At 47.7% G+C, this 17,222-nt stretch overlaps 1 protein-coding gene across 1 annotated transcript; it reads right to left on the reverse strand.

The window, feature by feature from the left end:
• Positions 1-12,036: 12,036 nt before the first annotated feature.
• On the reverse strand, positions 12,037-14,147 carry LOC125521626 (ribosomal RNA small subunit methyltransferase-like). Its single transcript, XM_048686686.1, has 2 exons — positions 13,682-14,147; positions 12,037-12,978 (listed from the first exon to the last, which is right to left on the reverse strand). Exons 1-2 carry the CDS (start codon positions 14,000-14,002, stop codon positions 12,229-12,231), a joined length of 1,071 nt encoding a protein of 356 aa, XP_048542643.1. The 5' UTR covers positions 14,003-14,147; the 3' UTR covers positions 12,037-12,228.
• Positions 14,148-17,222: the final 3,075 nt, after the last annotated feature.

Genomic DNA, 17,222 nt, shown 5'->3' on the forward strand with positions numbered 1-17,222 from the left:
GATTTACATCCAACGACCGGCATCCATCTTCAATCTCTCGTCTTCTTCCTCCAGCGTCGCCGGGACCACCTCCCGCCTCCTGCTGCTAGAAGCTCTGCTTAGCACGCTTCGCTATGAAGTGCTACTCCACCGTTGGCCAGGCCATCCCTCCACCCCTCCACACCTCCTGTTCTTCTCCACCGACTGCCGAACCACACCGCACTAGAACCAGTTAACCCTCGTACACCTCTCTGTCTGCGACTCTACTCCCGCGTCTTCCCATCTCCGGCTCGTTGTTGTCCGGGGCCTCGCCGTCGTCCACCACCTTGGATGCGCTCGGCACGACGTGGTCAACGAAATACACCATCGGAAGTAGACTATGCGTGGAGAGGCTGACAGCTGGGTCCACGGGCGCACACAAGGAAATGCCTCCTTATTATGCGCAAAATAATGATTCCTCCACCTGACATCTGGGACCCACCGGAAGGGCCTCTGTATTTCGCGAAATAAAGTGCCCCCCGCTGACATGTCGGACCCACCAGCTATATTTGCACACAAGGAAGTGCCTCCTTATTACGCACAAAAAAATGAATATTCCCCCTGCCAGCTGGAACCCATCATAGTGGGAGGCTGACTTGTGGGCCTACCAAGTTGACGGGGACGGAGGGCTTTGTCAACTTAGTCAATATGAACGATTCTAGCTCCTTTTACCGTACGATATTCATCCAACGGCCGTAGTGCTTCTTCAACCTCTGGTCTTCTTGCTCCAGCCGCCCAAACCAGTGCCGGTCGTGCCGCGTGCTCCTGCCTCCCGTGGCCGGTTGTGATGCCGCGGAGGCCTCACCGCCCCCTACTACTCCCACCGCTGGCCAGGCCATCCCTCTACTCACCCACACCCCCTGTTATTCTGCGGCAACAGCAGCCTCACACCGCAGCCGAACTAGTGAACCCTTGTACTCCTCTTCGCGTGGGCATCCAGTGTTGTGTCTTCCCCGGCTCCGAGTCGTCCCCTTCCTAGTCCTCGCCGTCGTCCACCGCCCTGGTGCTCTCGGCGCGGCGTGGTCAACATGGTCAACGACCGACTTCCATCAGAAGAGTACTGTACGTGGAGAGGCTGACAGCTGGGTCAACGGCAGCCGCAAGGAAGTGCCTCCTTATTACGCGGAAAATAATTATTCCTCCACCTGACAGCGGGGACCCACCGGACGGGCCACCAGTATTTTGTGAAAAAAATTGTTTCCCCCTGACTGCTGGGACCCACCGGACGGGCCACCGTATTTCGCAAAAAAACGTTCCCCCCGCTTCAGCTCGGACCCACCGGAAGTGCCTCCTTATTACACAAAAAAAATGAATACTCCCCCGGCTAGCTGGGACCCACCTTGCTGGGAGACTGACTTGTTTGCCTACTAAGTTGATGGGGACGAAGGGCTTTGTCAACTTAGTCAATATGAACGATTCTAGCTCCAGTGACCGTACGATGTCCATCCAACGGCCGTAGTGCTTCTTCAACCTCTGGTCTTGTTGCTCCAGCCGTCCAAAGCAGCGCCGGTCGTGCCGCATGGTCCTGCCTCCCGTGGCCGGCTGTGCTGCCGCAGAGGCCTCACCGCCCCTACTATTCCCACCGCTGGCCAGGCCTTGCGGCGGCGGCAGCCTCACACCGCAGCCGAACCAGTGAACCCTCGTAGTCCTCTCCGCGCGGGCTTCCACTGCCGCGTCGTCCCCTTCCTAGGCCTCGCCGTCGTCCACCGCCGTGGTGCTCTCCGCGCGGCGTGGTCAACGTGGTCAAGGAACGACTTCCATCGGAAGAGTACTGTACGTGGAGAGGCTGACGGCTGGGTCCACGGCCACAGCCCAATTTTTTTTGTGATTTGCCAAGTATGTCGCTTTGTCAGGCCTGTTGGGCTGCAAATCTTTCAAGACGAGGAGAGCTTTCATTCGGCTGGCCGAGAAAATGGCCCATCAGTAATGAGCAATGGGTTGTACATTTTTAAAACACATCAAACCGGCAATTAGTTTCAAATATCTTTTTTTCATTTCAAGATTTTAAATTACATTAATTTTTATGCGTGGAGAATTTGTTGGATTTTATATTGATATACATTTATTTTTAAAATCAGTTTGAATGTGAGTCGAAATTTCGGGATTAAAAACAGTTCGGACCGCACCGAAATATGCAAAATTTCGTATAATTTTTTAACCGTTGCCACAATATGGGCTGTAATGCTAACAAAAAGAATATGGGCTCCAAAAAAACCTTAAGAATTAGCAAATGGGCTGTAAATTATTAGAAATAATGGCAGATGGGATGTATGCTATTTTCCACAGATTTGAGGCTTTCCTAAAAAAAGGTTGACGCACAAGCACTGACTGTTAGATGTCCATCCAACGGCCGTCGTGCTTCTTCAATCTCTGCTCTTCCTACTCCAGCCGCTCAAACAAGCGCTGAAGGGACTGGCTGCTCCCTCCTCCTCGCGGCTGGCTGTGCTGCCGCGCAGGCCTCACCGCCCGACCGTACTCCCATCGCTGGCCTAGCCATCCCTCTACTCACCCACACCTGTTGTTATTCTCCGGCGATGGCAGACGAACCAGTAAACCCTCGTATAGTCGTACTCCCCTCCGTGTGGGAAACAACTGCCGAGTCTTCCCTGCCTCTGTGTCGTCCCCTTCCTAGGCCTCGCCGTCGTCCACCGCCCTGGTGCTCTCGGCGCGGCGTGGTCAACATGGTCAAGGAACGACTTCCATCGGACGTGGACTTTACGTGAAGAGGCTGACAGGTGGGTCCACGGCCGCAGCAAGGAAGTGCCTCCTTATTACATGGAAAATAATGATTCCTCCACCAGACAGCTGGGACCCACCGGACGGGCCATTGTATTTCATGAAAAAAAATGTTTCCCCTGACTGCTGGGACCCACCAGCTACATCTTCGCACGCAAGGAAGTGCGTCCGGGCAAAAAAAAAGTGATTCGCCCCCTGACTGCTGGGACCCACCAGCTACATCTTCGCAGGCAAGGAAGTGCCTGACAGTCGGGACCCACCTGGTCGAAGCGTACGTAGCGTTGTCATTCTGGTCACGAACGTGTACGTACATACTGGTCGATGTAGAGGCGCGCATGTGTCGTAGTAGAGGCGCGCATGTAGCATGTACACGTACATACAGCGGCCAGGGTGCAAGAAAGAAAATACGGCCACGTATGTGTACATACGGGCGGGGTCTCGAACGCCTACTCGCGCATACGTACGGCGACGGCTCGTGTACATGGCTGGGTCGGAATGGAGAAACATCGTCGTCGTCGTGTTCATGGGGAGGCAACGGAATGCGTCGTGTTCATGGGGAGGCAATGGAATGCGTCGTGTTCATCGGGAGGGCTTGGACGGAACAGGAGATGGAAACGAGGCCTGGCGTACCGCAGAACGGAGGAAACGGCCTTATGTTCGACCGGCCACGTTCGAAACGGGATCCTGTTCATCGGGAGGGGTCTGGCGTACCGCAAAACGGAGGAAACGGACCTCCTACGGTCGAAACGGGGGTCTTGTTGATCGGGAGGGGTGTGGCGTACCGCAAAACGGAGGAAACGGACTTGTGTTGGAGCGCTACGGTCGAAACGGGGGTCCTATTCATCGGGAGGGGTGTGGCGTACCGCAAAACGAGACTCCACGGGATACTGTTCATCTCCACCGTCGACCTCCTCCAGCCTCCACGGGCTCCTGTTCATCCAGCCTCCACTACGCGCTACTCCACCGGCTACTGTTCAACCACCCCTCCATCGTCTACTGTTCATCCAGCCCTCCACACCACGGGGTCCTGTTCAACCACCCCTCCACTGTCTACTGTTCATCCAGCCCTCCACACCACGGGGTCCTGTTCATCCACCCCTCCACGGGCACCCCTCCACCGTCTACTGTTCATCCAGCCCTCCACCACACCACGGGGTCCTGTTCATCTAGAGGCAACGCCACTGCTCATTGTTCATCCAACCCCCCCACAACACTCACTGTTCATCCCATCGATCGGCTTCAGTTAGCAGCAGTAGCGAAGGAATCGCTCGATCGGGTTCAGTTAATAGCCGTCGATCGATCGGTCGGGTTCAGTAACGTGTAGCCTGCAGTGCAATCGCTCGGGTTCAGTTAGAGCCCAACGCCTCGCTCGGGTTCAGTTAGAGCCAACGCTTCGCACACACGCGCATACGTGTACAAGAGAAACGCGCATCGCTCGGCCCCCGACCTCCCACCGTAACCGGGAACTCCCTGAAATTTTCCTCCCCCTCGCTTCTACCACGGTTTTTCCATCATGGATGGCCCAAAGAATGTCATGCAGCTGCGTCTCCGGCCCGCCCAGGATGAAAAGCCCATTTTCTGTCATGATTTTTTGTCATAGAAGTAGAAGCCCACCACATCTATGATGATACTGGGTTTTGCCACAATTATCGTCATAGAAGTGTCATATGTATGACAGAAAAAAAAATTCGTTATGTTATATCTTTTGCGGTGTGTTTGTTGGGATCGATGAACTTTGAGTTTATGATCAGATCTATCTTTTTATATCCATGAAAGTATTTGAGTTTCTTTGATCTCTTTATGCATGATTTCTTATAGCCTCGTATTTCTTCTCCGATATTTGGGTTTTGTTTGGCCAACTTGATCTATTTATCTTGCAATGGGAAGAGGTGCTTTGTAGTGGGTTCGATCTTACGGTGCTTGATCCCAGTGACAGAAGGGGAACCGACACGTATGTATCGTTGCTACTAAGGATAAAACGGGGGTCTATCTCTACATAGATAGATCTTGTCTACATCATGTCATCGTTCTTATTGCATTACTCCGTTTCTCCATGAACTTAATACACTAGATGCATGCTGGATAGCGGTCGATGTGTGGAGTAATAGTAGTAGATGCAGTCAGGAGTCGGTCTACTAATCTTGGACGTGATGCCTATGTAATGATCATTGCCTGGATATCGTCATGAGTATTTGAAGTTCTATCAATTTCCCAATAGTAATTTGTTCACCCACCGATTTGCTATTTTTCTCGAGAGAAGCCACTTGTGAAACCTACGGCCCCCAGGTCTCTTTCTCATATATTTGCCTTTGCAATATACTTTTCCTTTGCATTTATTTTCAGATCTACTAAACCAAAAATACAAAAATACCTTGCTGCAATTTATTCTTATTTATTTTATTTGGCGTTCGATCTATCAATCTACTACAAATTTACCTCACGTCCGTTTGCCTATCTTGAGGTGCCGTACCCGTGAAGGGATTGACAACCCCTTTAACACGTCGGGTTGCGAGATGTTGTTATTTGTGTGCAGGTTGTTTACGTTGTGTTGCTTGGTTCTCCTACTGGTTCGATAACCTTGGTTTCACATCTGAGGGAAATACCTACTGCCGCTGTGCTGCGTCATCCCTTCCTCTTCGGGGAAATACCGACGTAGCTTCAAGCGACATCAGGCATGCCCCTACAGCTTGTCGTTGGCTCATGGGATTTTGACTTCATCTCCAAGTCTCATAGGTGTCTTCTGGTCCAAGAAAAATCATCATAATGTTTTATTCCGTTTGGACTCCGTTTGGACTCCGTATGATATTCCTTTTTTGCGAAACTCAAAAACAAGGAAAAAACGAAACTGGCACTGGGCTCTGGGTTAATAAGTTAGCCCAAAAATAATAGAAAATAGCAATAATAATGCATATAAAACATCCAAAACAGATAATATAATAGGCATGGAACAATCAAAAATTATAGATACGACGGAGACGTATCAGCATCCCCAAGCTTAATTCCTGCTCGTCCTCGAGTAAGTAAATGATTAAAAATATAATTTTTGATGTGGAATGCTACCTAGCATAATCTTGATCACATATCTAATCATGGCATGAATATTAAGATACGAGTGATTCATAGTCTATCCTTTGACATAAAAACAATAATACTTCAAGCCTAGTAATAAAGCAATCGTGTCTTTTCAAAATTACATGGCCAAAGAAAGTTATCCCTACAAAATCATATAGTCTGGCTATGCTCCATCTTCACCACACAAAATATTCACATCATGCACAACCCCGATGACAAGCCAAGCAATTGTTTCATACTTTTGATGTTCTCAAACCTTTTCAACTTTCACGCAATACATGTGCGTGAGCCATGGACATAGCACTATAGGTGGAATAGAATATGATGGTGGAGAAGACAAAAAGGAGAAGATAGTCTCACATCAACTAGGCGTATCAACGGGCTATGGAGATGCCCATCAATAGATATCAATGTGAGTGAGTAGGGATTGTCATGCAACGGATGCACTAGAGCTATATGTGTATGAAAGCTCCAACTGAAACTAAGTGGGTGTGCATCCAACTTGCTTGCTCATGAAGACCTCGGGCATTTGAGGAAGACCATCATCGGAATATACAAGCCAAGTTCTATAATGAAAATTCCCACTAGTATATGAAAGTGATAACTCAAGAGACTCTCTATATGAAGAACATGGTGCTACTTTGAAGCACAAGTGTGGAAAAGGGATAGTAGCACTGCCCTTTCTCTTTTTTTCTCTCATTTTTTGGTGGGCTTCTTTGGCCTCTCTTTTTTATTTGGGCTTCTTTGGCCTCTTTTATTATTTTTTTGTAAAGTCCGGAGTCTCATCCCGACTTATGGGGGAATCACAGTCTCCATCATCCTTTCCTCACTGGGGCTATGCTCTAATAATGATGATCATCACACTTTTATTTACTTACAACTCAATATTACAACTCGATACTAGAACAAAGATATGAATTTATATGAATGCCTCCGGTGGTGTACCGGGATGTGCAATGATCTAGCGTAGCAATGACATCAAAAAACGGACAAGCCATGAAAACATCATGCTAGCTATCTTACGATCATGCAAAGCAATATGACAATGAATGCTCAAGTCATGTATATGATGATGATGAAAGTTGCATGGCAATATATCTCGGAATGGCTATGGAAATGCCATACGGTGGCTGTTTTGAGGAAGGTATATGGTGGGTTTATGGTACCGGCGAAAGTTGTGCGATACTAGAGAGGCTAGCAATGGTGGAAGGGTGAGAGTGCGTATAATCCATGGATTCAACATTAGTCATAAAGAACTCACATACTTATTGCAAAAATCTATTAGTCATCGAAACAAAGTACTACGCGCATGCTCTTAGGGGGATAGATTGGTAGGAAAAGACCATCGCTCGTCCCCGACTGCCACTCATAAGGAAGACAATCAATAAATACCTCATGCTCCAACTTCGTTACATAATGGTTCACCATACGTGCATGCTACGGGAATCACAAACCTCAACACAAGTATTTCTACTAATCAACAACTACCCACTAGCATGACTCTAATATCAGCTTCTAGGCTTAATAGAGAGGTCAAGCACGCCGGACTAAACCTATGCCCCCAGGGGTCATGGGCCATCTCCCCGGGAACTCCTGCACGTTGCGTACGCGGCCAGTGAGCAGACCTAGCTACCTCCTTAAACAAGGCAGGAGCTTACATAGTCCAACCCGGCGCGCGTCGCTCAGTCGCTGACGTCAATTAAGCTTCGGCTGATGCATACAACACAGAACGCCCATACAATGCCCACGTGATGGTTAGTGCTATCAGGCCAGAGGCCCCTCGGATCAAATATCCAAACCATAGTGGATTAGGAGCACGCGGTAACGAGCGGAGACTCATGATCGATGTGACCCCGTCGCCCTGTCTCGAGTACTTGCGGCAAGGGCTAAGAATGCCCGGCCACGCCTCGTAAGTATCTTGCGGGCACCTTCCAGGTCAACCCGACTCCACATCACTCGCTATTAAGCTCGCGCGGGTACCCCTTAGGGCCGACCCGTCTTTAGTAACATGGCTCAGTGCAAAGTCATAATAACCATAGTAACTTTGTGTCTAACACCAAGGGGAAAACCCGAGGAATCATCCCCGGTGAATTCCACTCGATGTTGTCATCCAGGTGAACGTAAGAGGATCCACCCTCGAGGTTCATGCTTGAGGGGTTGCACGACAGAGCCGTAACGGAAGTGGTTAAGGAGGAAATCACCCTCGATGACCACGACCGGATAGCTACACTACAGAGATCTCATCAGGAGTGATGTATGAGGTTCCACCCCCGGCACTTGATGGTAACTCTGCAGAGTCGTACAACTAGGGGGGTGTGATGTGCGGTGTCGGGGCCTGGACATCGATCACGTTGATCGAGTCATCGAACATAAAGCGAGGCAACTGGGACAAGGTGGGGTCACTAATGGATCTCTAACCAACCTATACTAAGCAATTTAGGATAAACAAGTAAGGTATGAAAGCAGGTAACAACAACAGGCTATGCATCAGAGTAGGATCATACAAAAAGCAGTAGCAGTTCTAATGCAAGCATGAGAGGGAAAGGAATGGGCGATATCGGAATGCTCAAGGGGGGTTTGCTTGCCTGGTTGCTCTGGCAAGGAGGGGTCGTCGTCGACGTAGTCGATCACAGGGGCATCACCAGCGGTCTCGGGGTCTACCGAAGAGAAGAGGGGGAAGAAACAGTAAATACACAGCAAACAGTAGCATCACTAAGCATTACATGACGACGGGCAGAGCTAGGGTTGTCCTAACGTAGTACTTCACATTGCAGACGGAGGGGATAAACATCCGAGGATGAATTCCCGACGTTAGGTGGATTCCGGATAAAGGAAAAGAGGGGGAAGGTTCCAAGTTCAGCATGCTAGGGGCATGTGACAGATGAACGGACCATGTATCCGGATTCGTTGGATTTTTCTGAGCAACTTTCATGTAGAAAACATTTTCATCGGAGTTACGGTTTAATTACTATGATTTTTGCAAGTTTAAAACATATTTTGGAATTATATATATTAACAGAAAAGGAACTATAACGTCAGCAGAGTGTCAGCATGACATCAGCAGGTCAACAGACCCGCTGACTGGTCAAACTGACCAGTGGGTCCTACATGTCATAGACAGAGGGCTAACAGTGTGTTATTTTAATTAAACGTGGTTAATTAGCAGTAGGGCCCCACATGTCTCTGACTAATTAGGTTAACTAATTATTTTTATTTATAAAAACATTTCAATCAAATTAATTGTGCGGTGGGGCCCTCTTGTCAGTGACATTGGGCTGCCCAGTCAGCAGTTGACTGGGTCAACCCAATCAACTGGGGCCCGTGGAGCCCACTGGCAGTGAGCCAGGGGTGGGGCCCGGCCAGCCACATCGGCGGAGGCAGGCGCCTTGCCGCCGGCGATGCTAGGACGCGGCAGAGCCGCTCGGGCCTCGTCGGAAACGTGCTAGGGGCGGCCGTTTCGCGTGCGGTTGGCACCGTTCGAACACGCGCACGATGCCGCGTCGAATGGTGGCAGAGGCACGGCCGGACTTGGCCAAAAAGGGCGCCGGCGACGAGGTTTGCGGCGGAGCAGGTACGGGTGACGACGGAACAGAGTTTCGGTGTGCTACGACGCGGGTGAAAGGGCTAGACGGAAGCTGCGCGACGCGACGAAGCTAACGGGCAAACGCCCGTGACCAACTGGTCACCAGAGACGCGCCGGCGACGAGCTCCGCAGCGCTGGAGTTCGGGCGCTAGTGGAAACAGGGCTAGGAGGAACGGGGGGTGCGCTGGTGCTGGCCTTGGACTCGCACGAGCTCCCGGAGCTCGATGCGAGGCTTAGCCGCGTGTTACAATGGCGAAGGCCATGACGGCGAGCTCGTCGGCGGTGGTGTGTGCGTGCGCTAGCGAAGCAGAGGCTACGGGCGACTAGAGGGGGTAGGGACGGGCGCGTTCGGCGTAGGAGCTCACCGCGGGAGCGTGGGGACTAGGTAGTGGGCTCGGGGAGGACCGGTGCTGCAGATTGACGGCGAGGTCGTGCGGTGGCCGTACAGGAGGAAGAGGACGACTGCGACGGCGGCGGCCCTCCCGGTCCCGATCCGTTGTCGAGGAAGAAGATGAGGGCCACGCCGGACTCCTGGACTTGACGGAGCGGCGTATGGGTGACGGTGGCGCTCGGGCATCCGCCCAAATCGAAGCAGAGAGGGGGCGAGGGGGAATCTGATGGGGAGAGGGAGAGGCGGAGCGGGGCAACTGGTGAGGTGAGTAGGAGAGGGGATCGAGGGGGCGCGGAGGCGCATGCCTTATCCGCCGTCATCGTCGGCGAAGTGGTCGGGTGGCGATGAGCCCTTGTAGCGGTCTGAGACCGAGGAACAGGGCGGGGGGGAGACCGGTGCGAGGGGCAACCGGGCTGGCTCGGGTGGGTTAGGTGGGCCAACCCAGGTGGGTTCGGTCCAGGGAGGGGGGTTCCTCTTTCCTCTCTCTTTTCCTTTTTCTTTTAGTTTTTCTTTTTTATTTTCAGCAGCTTTTGCATTTTCTTTTTAGCCAAAAATGACCTTGCAAAATTATGCCACTGGCCAAGACAATTTCAAAGAATAAAGTGCATTGCCACAAAAAGGTTGGGAGGCTTTTGGAAAAGTTGCCAATTTTATAAATTAAAAAAGGCATTTAATTTATTGCTTAGGTCACTGCTTTAAGTAGTTTAGGCCACTTAAACCCTTTGCAAAATGTTGGTTCACCACCAATATTAGTTGTGGAATATTTGGCACATGATGAACATTTTTGTTTTCATGTTTGAGAAATTTTGAATTTCACTTAGCATTTGAATTTGCATTCAAAGAGGAAGTTGAAGGAAACATGAGATAATAATGATCAGGCACATGTTTAGCAAAAAGGTTAACTTAACTCCAGGGGTTACTGTAGCATCATTACACCGGGGTGTTACAGTTCGAAAGGGGCTTGATCAATGTCAACCGCGTTCGTGTCCAGCAAGTTCACGAACTTGGTTGTTGCATTATTCGAACCACCGCTATAGCGAACGATATTAAGTCACGCGCTATTGAGAATACTGGCGAAAAATGAAAGGGAATCGCCAAGACCGAAGACGCATACCTTCCGGCCATTTTGTCGAACACCTCGCTCGCGGGAGGAGTGGCACCGTTGAACGGCATCGCCGGAGCACCTCCTTGTGGGGGGATGGAGCGAGAGGTTGAAGAAGGTGGCTTCTTTGAAGCCGGAACCTTCCTCCGCTTTACGCCCGCGACCTTGCTGACCTTCTCCGCCGCCGACCGGGATCGGCTGCCGCGTTGGCGCCTGGAGCGTGGGCCATCGCGGCGGGGGCGGCCGGATTCCCGTCTTGCACGACCACGTTGCCCTGCCGCTTGTGGGCAGGCGCGGCGTGGGCTTGGGCGACGGCGGCGGGGCCAACATGGCCGGTGACGAGATCCGTCCGAGGGGAAGGAGCGTGCACGACCCCGACGGTGACGGGTGACAGCATGGGGTCGTCCATGGCGGCGAGGGACGGCAGGGAGGAGCAGCCGGAGCTTGCAGAATGGGGGCAATGGTGGCAGAGGATGGGGAGCGAGAAGGGCCGCGCGAAAACGTCCCTCCCGCCAAATCTCGCACGGGATAGGGGTTGAGCTCGGGTCGGCCTCCCAGCACGTGAAGATAGAGGTTGGGGGAGAAGATTTGCCGCACCCCGCAAAAAAAAATTGCGGGCCGAGGCGGGATGCAGGGTCTATTCGTGCAGATTTTCTAACCCCAACCCGTAATTTGGCGGTTAGGGGTCTGCTAGAGTTGCTCTAATACTCCACACGGTCTTTATTAGTTTGCATATAAGTTTTGTCCAAAATCAAAGTATCCCTACTTTGATCAAACTTACCAACAATCACAATGCCTAATTAATATTGTGAGATTAATTGTGAAATATAGTTTCATAGCATATATATTTGGTATTGGAGATGTTAGTATTTTTAAATATAAATTTGGTCAAACTTTGCAAAGTTTGACTTAACACAAATTTAATACGCAAAGTAAAAAGGACCAGAGGGAGTATAAGAAAATGTTCTTATATTATGGGACAGAGGGAGTAGTAAAGGAGAGATTTGATAATTCAGCTCGATTCTGAGTACCAAATACTGAAATAGCGACTAAACTTGCATCTGCTTCACACCCTCAACAAGGGCATAATATCAAACCATACAAATGCAAGGATAACAGGCATAGACAACCCCGTTTGAACATCTTACCTTGGAATTATTTGAGTTCTCTACTACAGCTGGGGCAAAACCGACGGTGTCAAAAATATTTCAGAGCACAAAATCACATAGATGACTTTTAACTTTTACTAGGACTTACAGAACATGGGGCAAAAAATAAACACGGCTTTTCAAGATCCATCTCAAGCTAGCTGACTAAAGCAGGCCCTCACGAAAAATGTATACCTGCTTTGTTGAAGAGAGACAGCAGGTACAGGAAATCAACTTGGCTCAGCTTGGAAGACCTCTTCTCTGCAAAATCACCCTGCTGCAATATACCCATAATCTTTTCTTTGAAGCTAGCACGGCCGTCTGCCGCATCAGCGTCATCCATTTCCATGTCGTCGTCCTCTTTCTCGTCATTGGTCTCCACGCTCAGGTCCTCGACCATATTGGCCAGCACTGCAACATCATCAGGTGACATCTTCTCCTCGCCCATTTCAGATTCTTGGGCAAGTTGGAGAGATTGCATTGTCTTGTAATTCTTCTCTAGCAACTCAAGAACGCGCTTCTGCTTGAAAAGGGAGCCCAGGGTTTTGTTTTTCCGATTGAAACAAATCCTCACGAGCCCATCCCACTCTTTGAAGCTGACGGGAGGGAGGGGCTTCCTTGGCTCAATGCGCACAACTGAAGAATCTACCTTGGGTGGAGGCCTGAAGTTATTCCGCCCAACCTTCAGCAGATGTGACACGCGAGATAAGAGCTGCACGTTCACTGACAGACGGCAGTACAGAGTGTCTCCAGGCTGTGCTACAAGTCTCATGGCAAATTCACGTTGAAACATGATCACAGCACACCTGAAGATCGGACGGTGTGACAGAAGCTTGAATGTAAGGGGGGATGATATCTGGTACGGGATGTTTGCCACGCAGATATCAAAGTATGGAAGATCACATTTCAGAACATCCCCTTGGATAACCTGCATCATGGTTCACAAGAATACTCATTTTATTAACAAACAATTGGTTCAAATTAGAACTGAAGATTCATGAAAGAGTGTGGACTAGATATAAGCTTGATTGTTTTTGTTTCATCTCCCCTTCTGATAGTCATCAGCGGTACCACAACTCATTGATCACTGTATATTATAATCCAAATTTGCAGTTTACTTCTAAATTAAATCATGCCCGTCATATCAAGACAATCTTAGTTCTCCTAACACACCAATAGTACCCTATATTAGCTGATGAGTCATACAGTATTGTGCTACAATTATTCACAATAATATGCAACAGTGCCTAGTAACTTTAACAATCAAGAATATGGAAATAGTCAGTTGGTGTAGGCGCAAAACTCCCCTCACAGATGTATTGCTATTGCTCCGGGTTGACAGGAACAATCACTATGTAGCACTTACTAACTCAACTACCAGGGTTAAAGAAAAAAACAGGATGGCACTACTAAGACACATACTAAGTTCAGCTAAATGAGCCCAACATCATACAACCCCGAATTCTCCGTCTACCGCCAAAAAACAATCTCTGAGCAGTCAATTGCAGAGCAAGCACAGTAGAAAACAGATATAGCAGCACAGCACAAACCTATAGTACTGAATTATCTGCGAAAAACAAAATTTCCATAGATATGAAAAAACTAGGAGCCACAAAGAAGAGTTCTTGTACCTTGAGGCGTGAGGACAGGGGGTGGCCCTGGAACCGGCGGCTCAGCTCGAGAACCATCCGCGGGTCGAGCTCGACGGCGACAACGGCCTTGACGCCGGACTCGAGCAGCCGCTTGGTGAGATTTCCCGTTCCGGGCCCGATCTCGAGGACGGTGTCGGTGGGCTTGAGGCCGGCCTTGGCGATGATGGAGTCCACGAGCGCCGGGTTCCGCAGGATGTGCTGGCCCTTGGACTTCTCGAACGGGATCCCGCCCTGCAGCCGCGCGCCGCCGCCGCCGCCACCGCCGCCGTGGCGCTTCTTCTGGATCTTGCCGCCGGCCATGGTGGTATTATTCTGGGGTATACTCTCGCGCCTGCCTGGGGAGGAGGAGGTCTCAGCGGTGGTGAGGCGGCGGCCGTCTGTGGCTCGCGCGGGGAGTGGGCAGAGAGAAGAAGCGGCTAGGGTTTTGGGGGCGTCAAGAAATATGGCATTTCCTTTTTCCTTTTTATATTTATAAAGTAATCGAAACAGGCCGGCACTGATGCAGCCCGAATGAAGCTGATAGGCCCATGATGATATAGGGACCTCCTAATCGGCGCCTGTTGCGCCAGTTTTCCTTCCTGGCGCACAAGGCTGTCCCGATTGGGCCGGCCTATTTGCACAGTACAGTAGCAGGGCGCGAGGGCTGTAGCGTTTCAAGTATTGTAGCGATATCAGTTACTTCAGTACTGTGGCGATTCGAAAAAACTTTGCTCATTTGGAAAACGTGAACTTGAAAGAAATTCATAAATTTGAAAAGGTTCATACAAATTTAAAAAGTTCGTGACTTCAAGAAACTTCACGAATTTGAAAAAAAAGTTCATGAAATTTTGGAAAAAGTACACAAATTTGAAAATAAGTTCATCAAATTTGGAAAAAGTTCATTGATTTTGAACAAAACATTTATCAAATGTGAAAAAAAGTTCATCAATTTTGAAAAAAACCTTCATCGATTTTGAAAAAAACTTCACCAATTTTGAAAAAAACATTCATCAAATTTGAAAAAAGTTCATCGGTTTTGGAAAAAGTTTAAGAATTTGAAAAAAAGTTCATCAATTTTGAACAAAAGTTTCATCAAATAAAAAATGTTCATAAATTTTGAAAAAAGGTTCATCGATTTTGAAACAAGTCACCATTTTCATTCATTTTGAAAAAAAAGAGTTTGAAAAAGGTTCATCAATTTTGGAGAAAAAGTTCACGAATTTAAGAAAGAGAAAAAATAAAAAGAAAAGGAAAAGGGGGGAAAAGAGAAAGGAAAGACAAAAGAAAAAGAAGAAAAGGGAGAACTGAGCACAACTCGCGTAGCGGCTGGGTGGTTAGTGCGTTATGTCGAGTATAAGGAGATCCCATGTTTGAGTCTCTGCGCGTGCTGCTTCTTTTTTTACACAAAAAAGGTAAAACGGGTCGGCCCAGCTCAGAGGTGGGTGTGCGCTCGATTGCACGAACACCTGTAACGAGCGCAGAGGGCGCCGTTTAGGATTTGCCCATGATATATCCAGAAACAGTTTTTTTCAACTTGGTGCTCATTTGGATAGCACATGGATGATGTTTTCTGTTTTCTTTTGAACGAGAGAGCCTGAGAGGGTCCAGAAGGACCCCGAAGCTGAAATAATATTGAAGTGGTGGTACACACGCAACTACAAAAAGACCCAAAACTAAACCTAAAGAGCAAGGTGTGCTTGACTTTCACATGGAGGACCAACAACAACCAGATGGAGAACATGATTGGGTCCCTAGCATCCTCTTCATGGACGCAATCTCATCATCACCGGGGATGGCATCACTTGGGGCGACGAAGCCTCCATGTCACCTTGTCGTGGACCCCATGGTGAATATGCATTGCCTCCCTAGAAAAATATCAGGTACTCTCACCCCTTGGGTGCTCCCGGTGCACCGATGCCGAAAAACATTTAAAAAGTGTTTGAAATATTCTGAAAAAAAGTTAGCACAATCACAACAAGATGTATCTTGTCACAAAATTTCAAATCAAAATTCGAAAGATTGCTCGAGATACAAAAATGACAAACATGACATCAATGTGATAATGGGCCAAATCTAAAGCCCAACTTATGTTATGTACTATTTACTGTGGAATTTGTCATTTTTGTATCTCGAGCAATGTTTTGAATTTTGATTTGAATTTTGTGACAAGATGCATCAATGTTGTGTCAATGTGTAAGTTTTTTAGAATTGTTTGAATATTTTTAAAATGTTTTTCGGCATTGGTGCACCGGGAGCACCCCAAAGGGTGGGAGTACCTGATATTCTCCCTTGGCTCCCTTTTGGGTCCTTGGCCACGAGGTAGAAGAAACCACCCTTCCTCCAATGTCATAATGCATAGATTCAAGTATTGTCATCTTTAGTTTTTGCTCCATAAGTTGCCCTCATGATTGAATCATATGGTGGCTTAATTTTAGTTCTAGGGAAGTGTTCCATACCCTTTTTTAGAGGAAACTGAAATTTAATATTCCCTTATTTCATATCATCACTTCACCAATAGTTCGCAAAAGAGGTCTACCAAATATTATAGGACAAGACGAACTGCAATTGATATCAAGCACAATAAATTCTATGGGCACATAATTCATATTTGCAAGAATAAGAACATCATTAATTCTTCCCAAAGGATTTTTAATAGTAGAATCCGCCAAGTGCAAATTAAGAGAACATTCTTCAATATTAGTGAAACCAAGCACATCACAATGAGATTTCAGAATTGTAGAAACACTAGCACCTAAATCACATAAAGCATTGCACTCATAATTTTTTATCTTGACTTTAATGGTGGGTTCCCATTCATCATAATTTACTAGGAATTGAAATATCTAACTCCAACTTTTCTTCTAGAGCTTTTAGCATGGCATCTACAATATGTTTAGTAAAAGCTTTATTTTGTTCATAGGCATTGGGTGAATTTATCACGGATTGAAACAAAGAAATACACTCAATCAAAGAACAACTATCATAATTAAAGTCTTTGTAATCCAAAAGAGTGGGTACATCACTAGTTAAAGTTTTGACCTCTCCAAACCCGCTTTTATCAAAAATTTCAACATGATTTTCTCCCTCCGAACTATGGGGACGCCTTCTAGCTAAAGTTGACTCTTATTCAATCCCCTTATTATCAAGTTTAATAGTACTAAGCAAGAAATCAATAGAAGAAACACCAATCATTTTAACATCTTCATCATTACTAAGAAAGCAATCAGTAGAAAATGCTCTTTCTAAAAATTCTCTTTTAGCTCTAAGCATAGCGGTTCTTTTCTTACTTTCATCCATGGAAACATACAAAGATTTAATTGATTCATTGACATCAACCTTAGGTGGGGAAATTTTAATATTGAGATTTTCTACATCATGTGAAATTCTATCAATGCTCCTAGACATATCATCAATCTTATTCAACTTTTCTTCTATCGTAGTGCTGGATTTTTTTTTTGCGCATTGATAAATTATTTAATATTACTCTCAAGATCGGAGGGCATCCTACTATTATTATAAGAAGAATTACCATAGGAATTGC

This window comes from Triticum urartu, chromosome 7 (genome assembly GCF_003073215.2).
Source record: "Triticum urartu cultivar G1812 chromosome 7, Tu2.1, whole genome shotgun sequence".
Lineage (NCBI taxonomy): Eukaryota > Viridiplantae > Streptophyta > Magnoliopsida > Poales > Poaceae > Triticum > Triticum urartu.

Bases quoted from the DNA above. Each gene is read 5' to 3' on its own strand.
- LOC125521626 (XM_048686686.1), bottom strand. From the start codon at position 14,002: ATGGCCGGCGGCAAGATCCAGAAGAAGCGCCACGGCGGCGGTGGCGGC. The intron at 12,979-13,681 runs GTACAAGAACTC...ACCATGATGCAG, and splicing joins CCCTGTCCTCACGCCTCAAG to GTTATCCAAGGGGATGTTCT.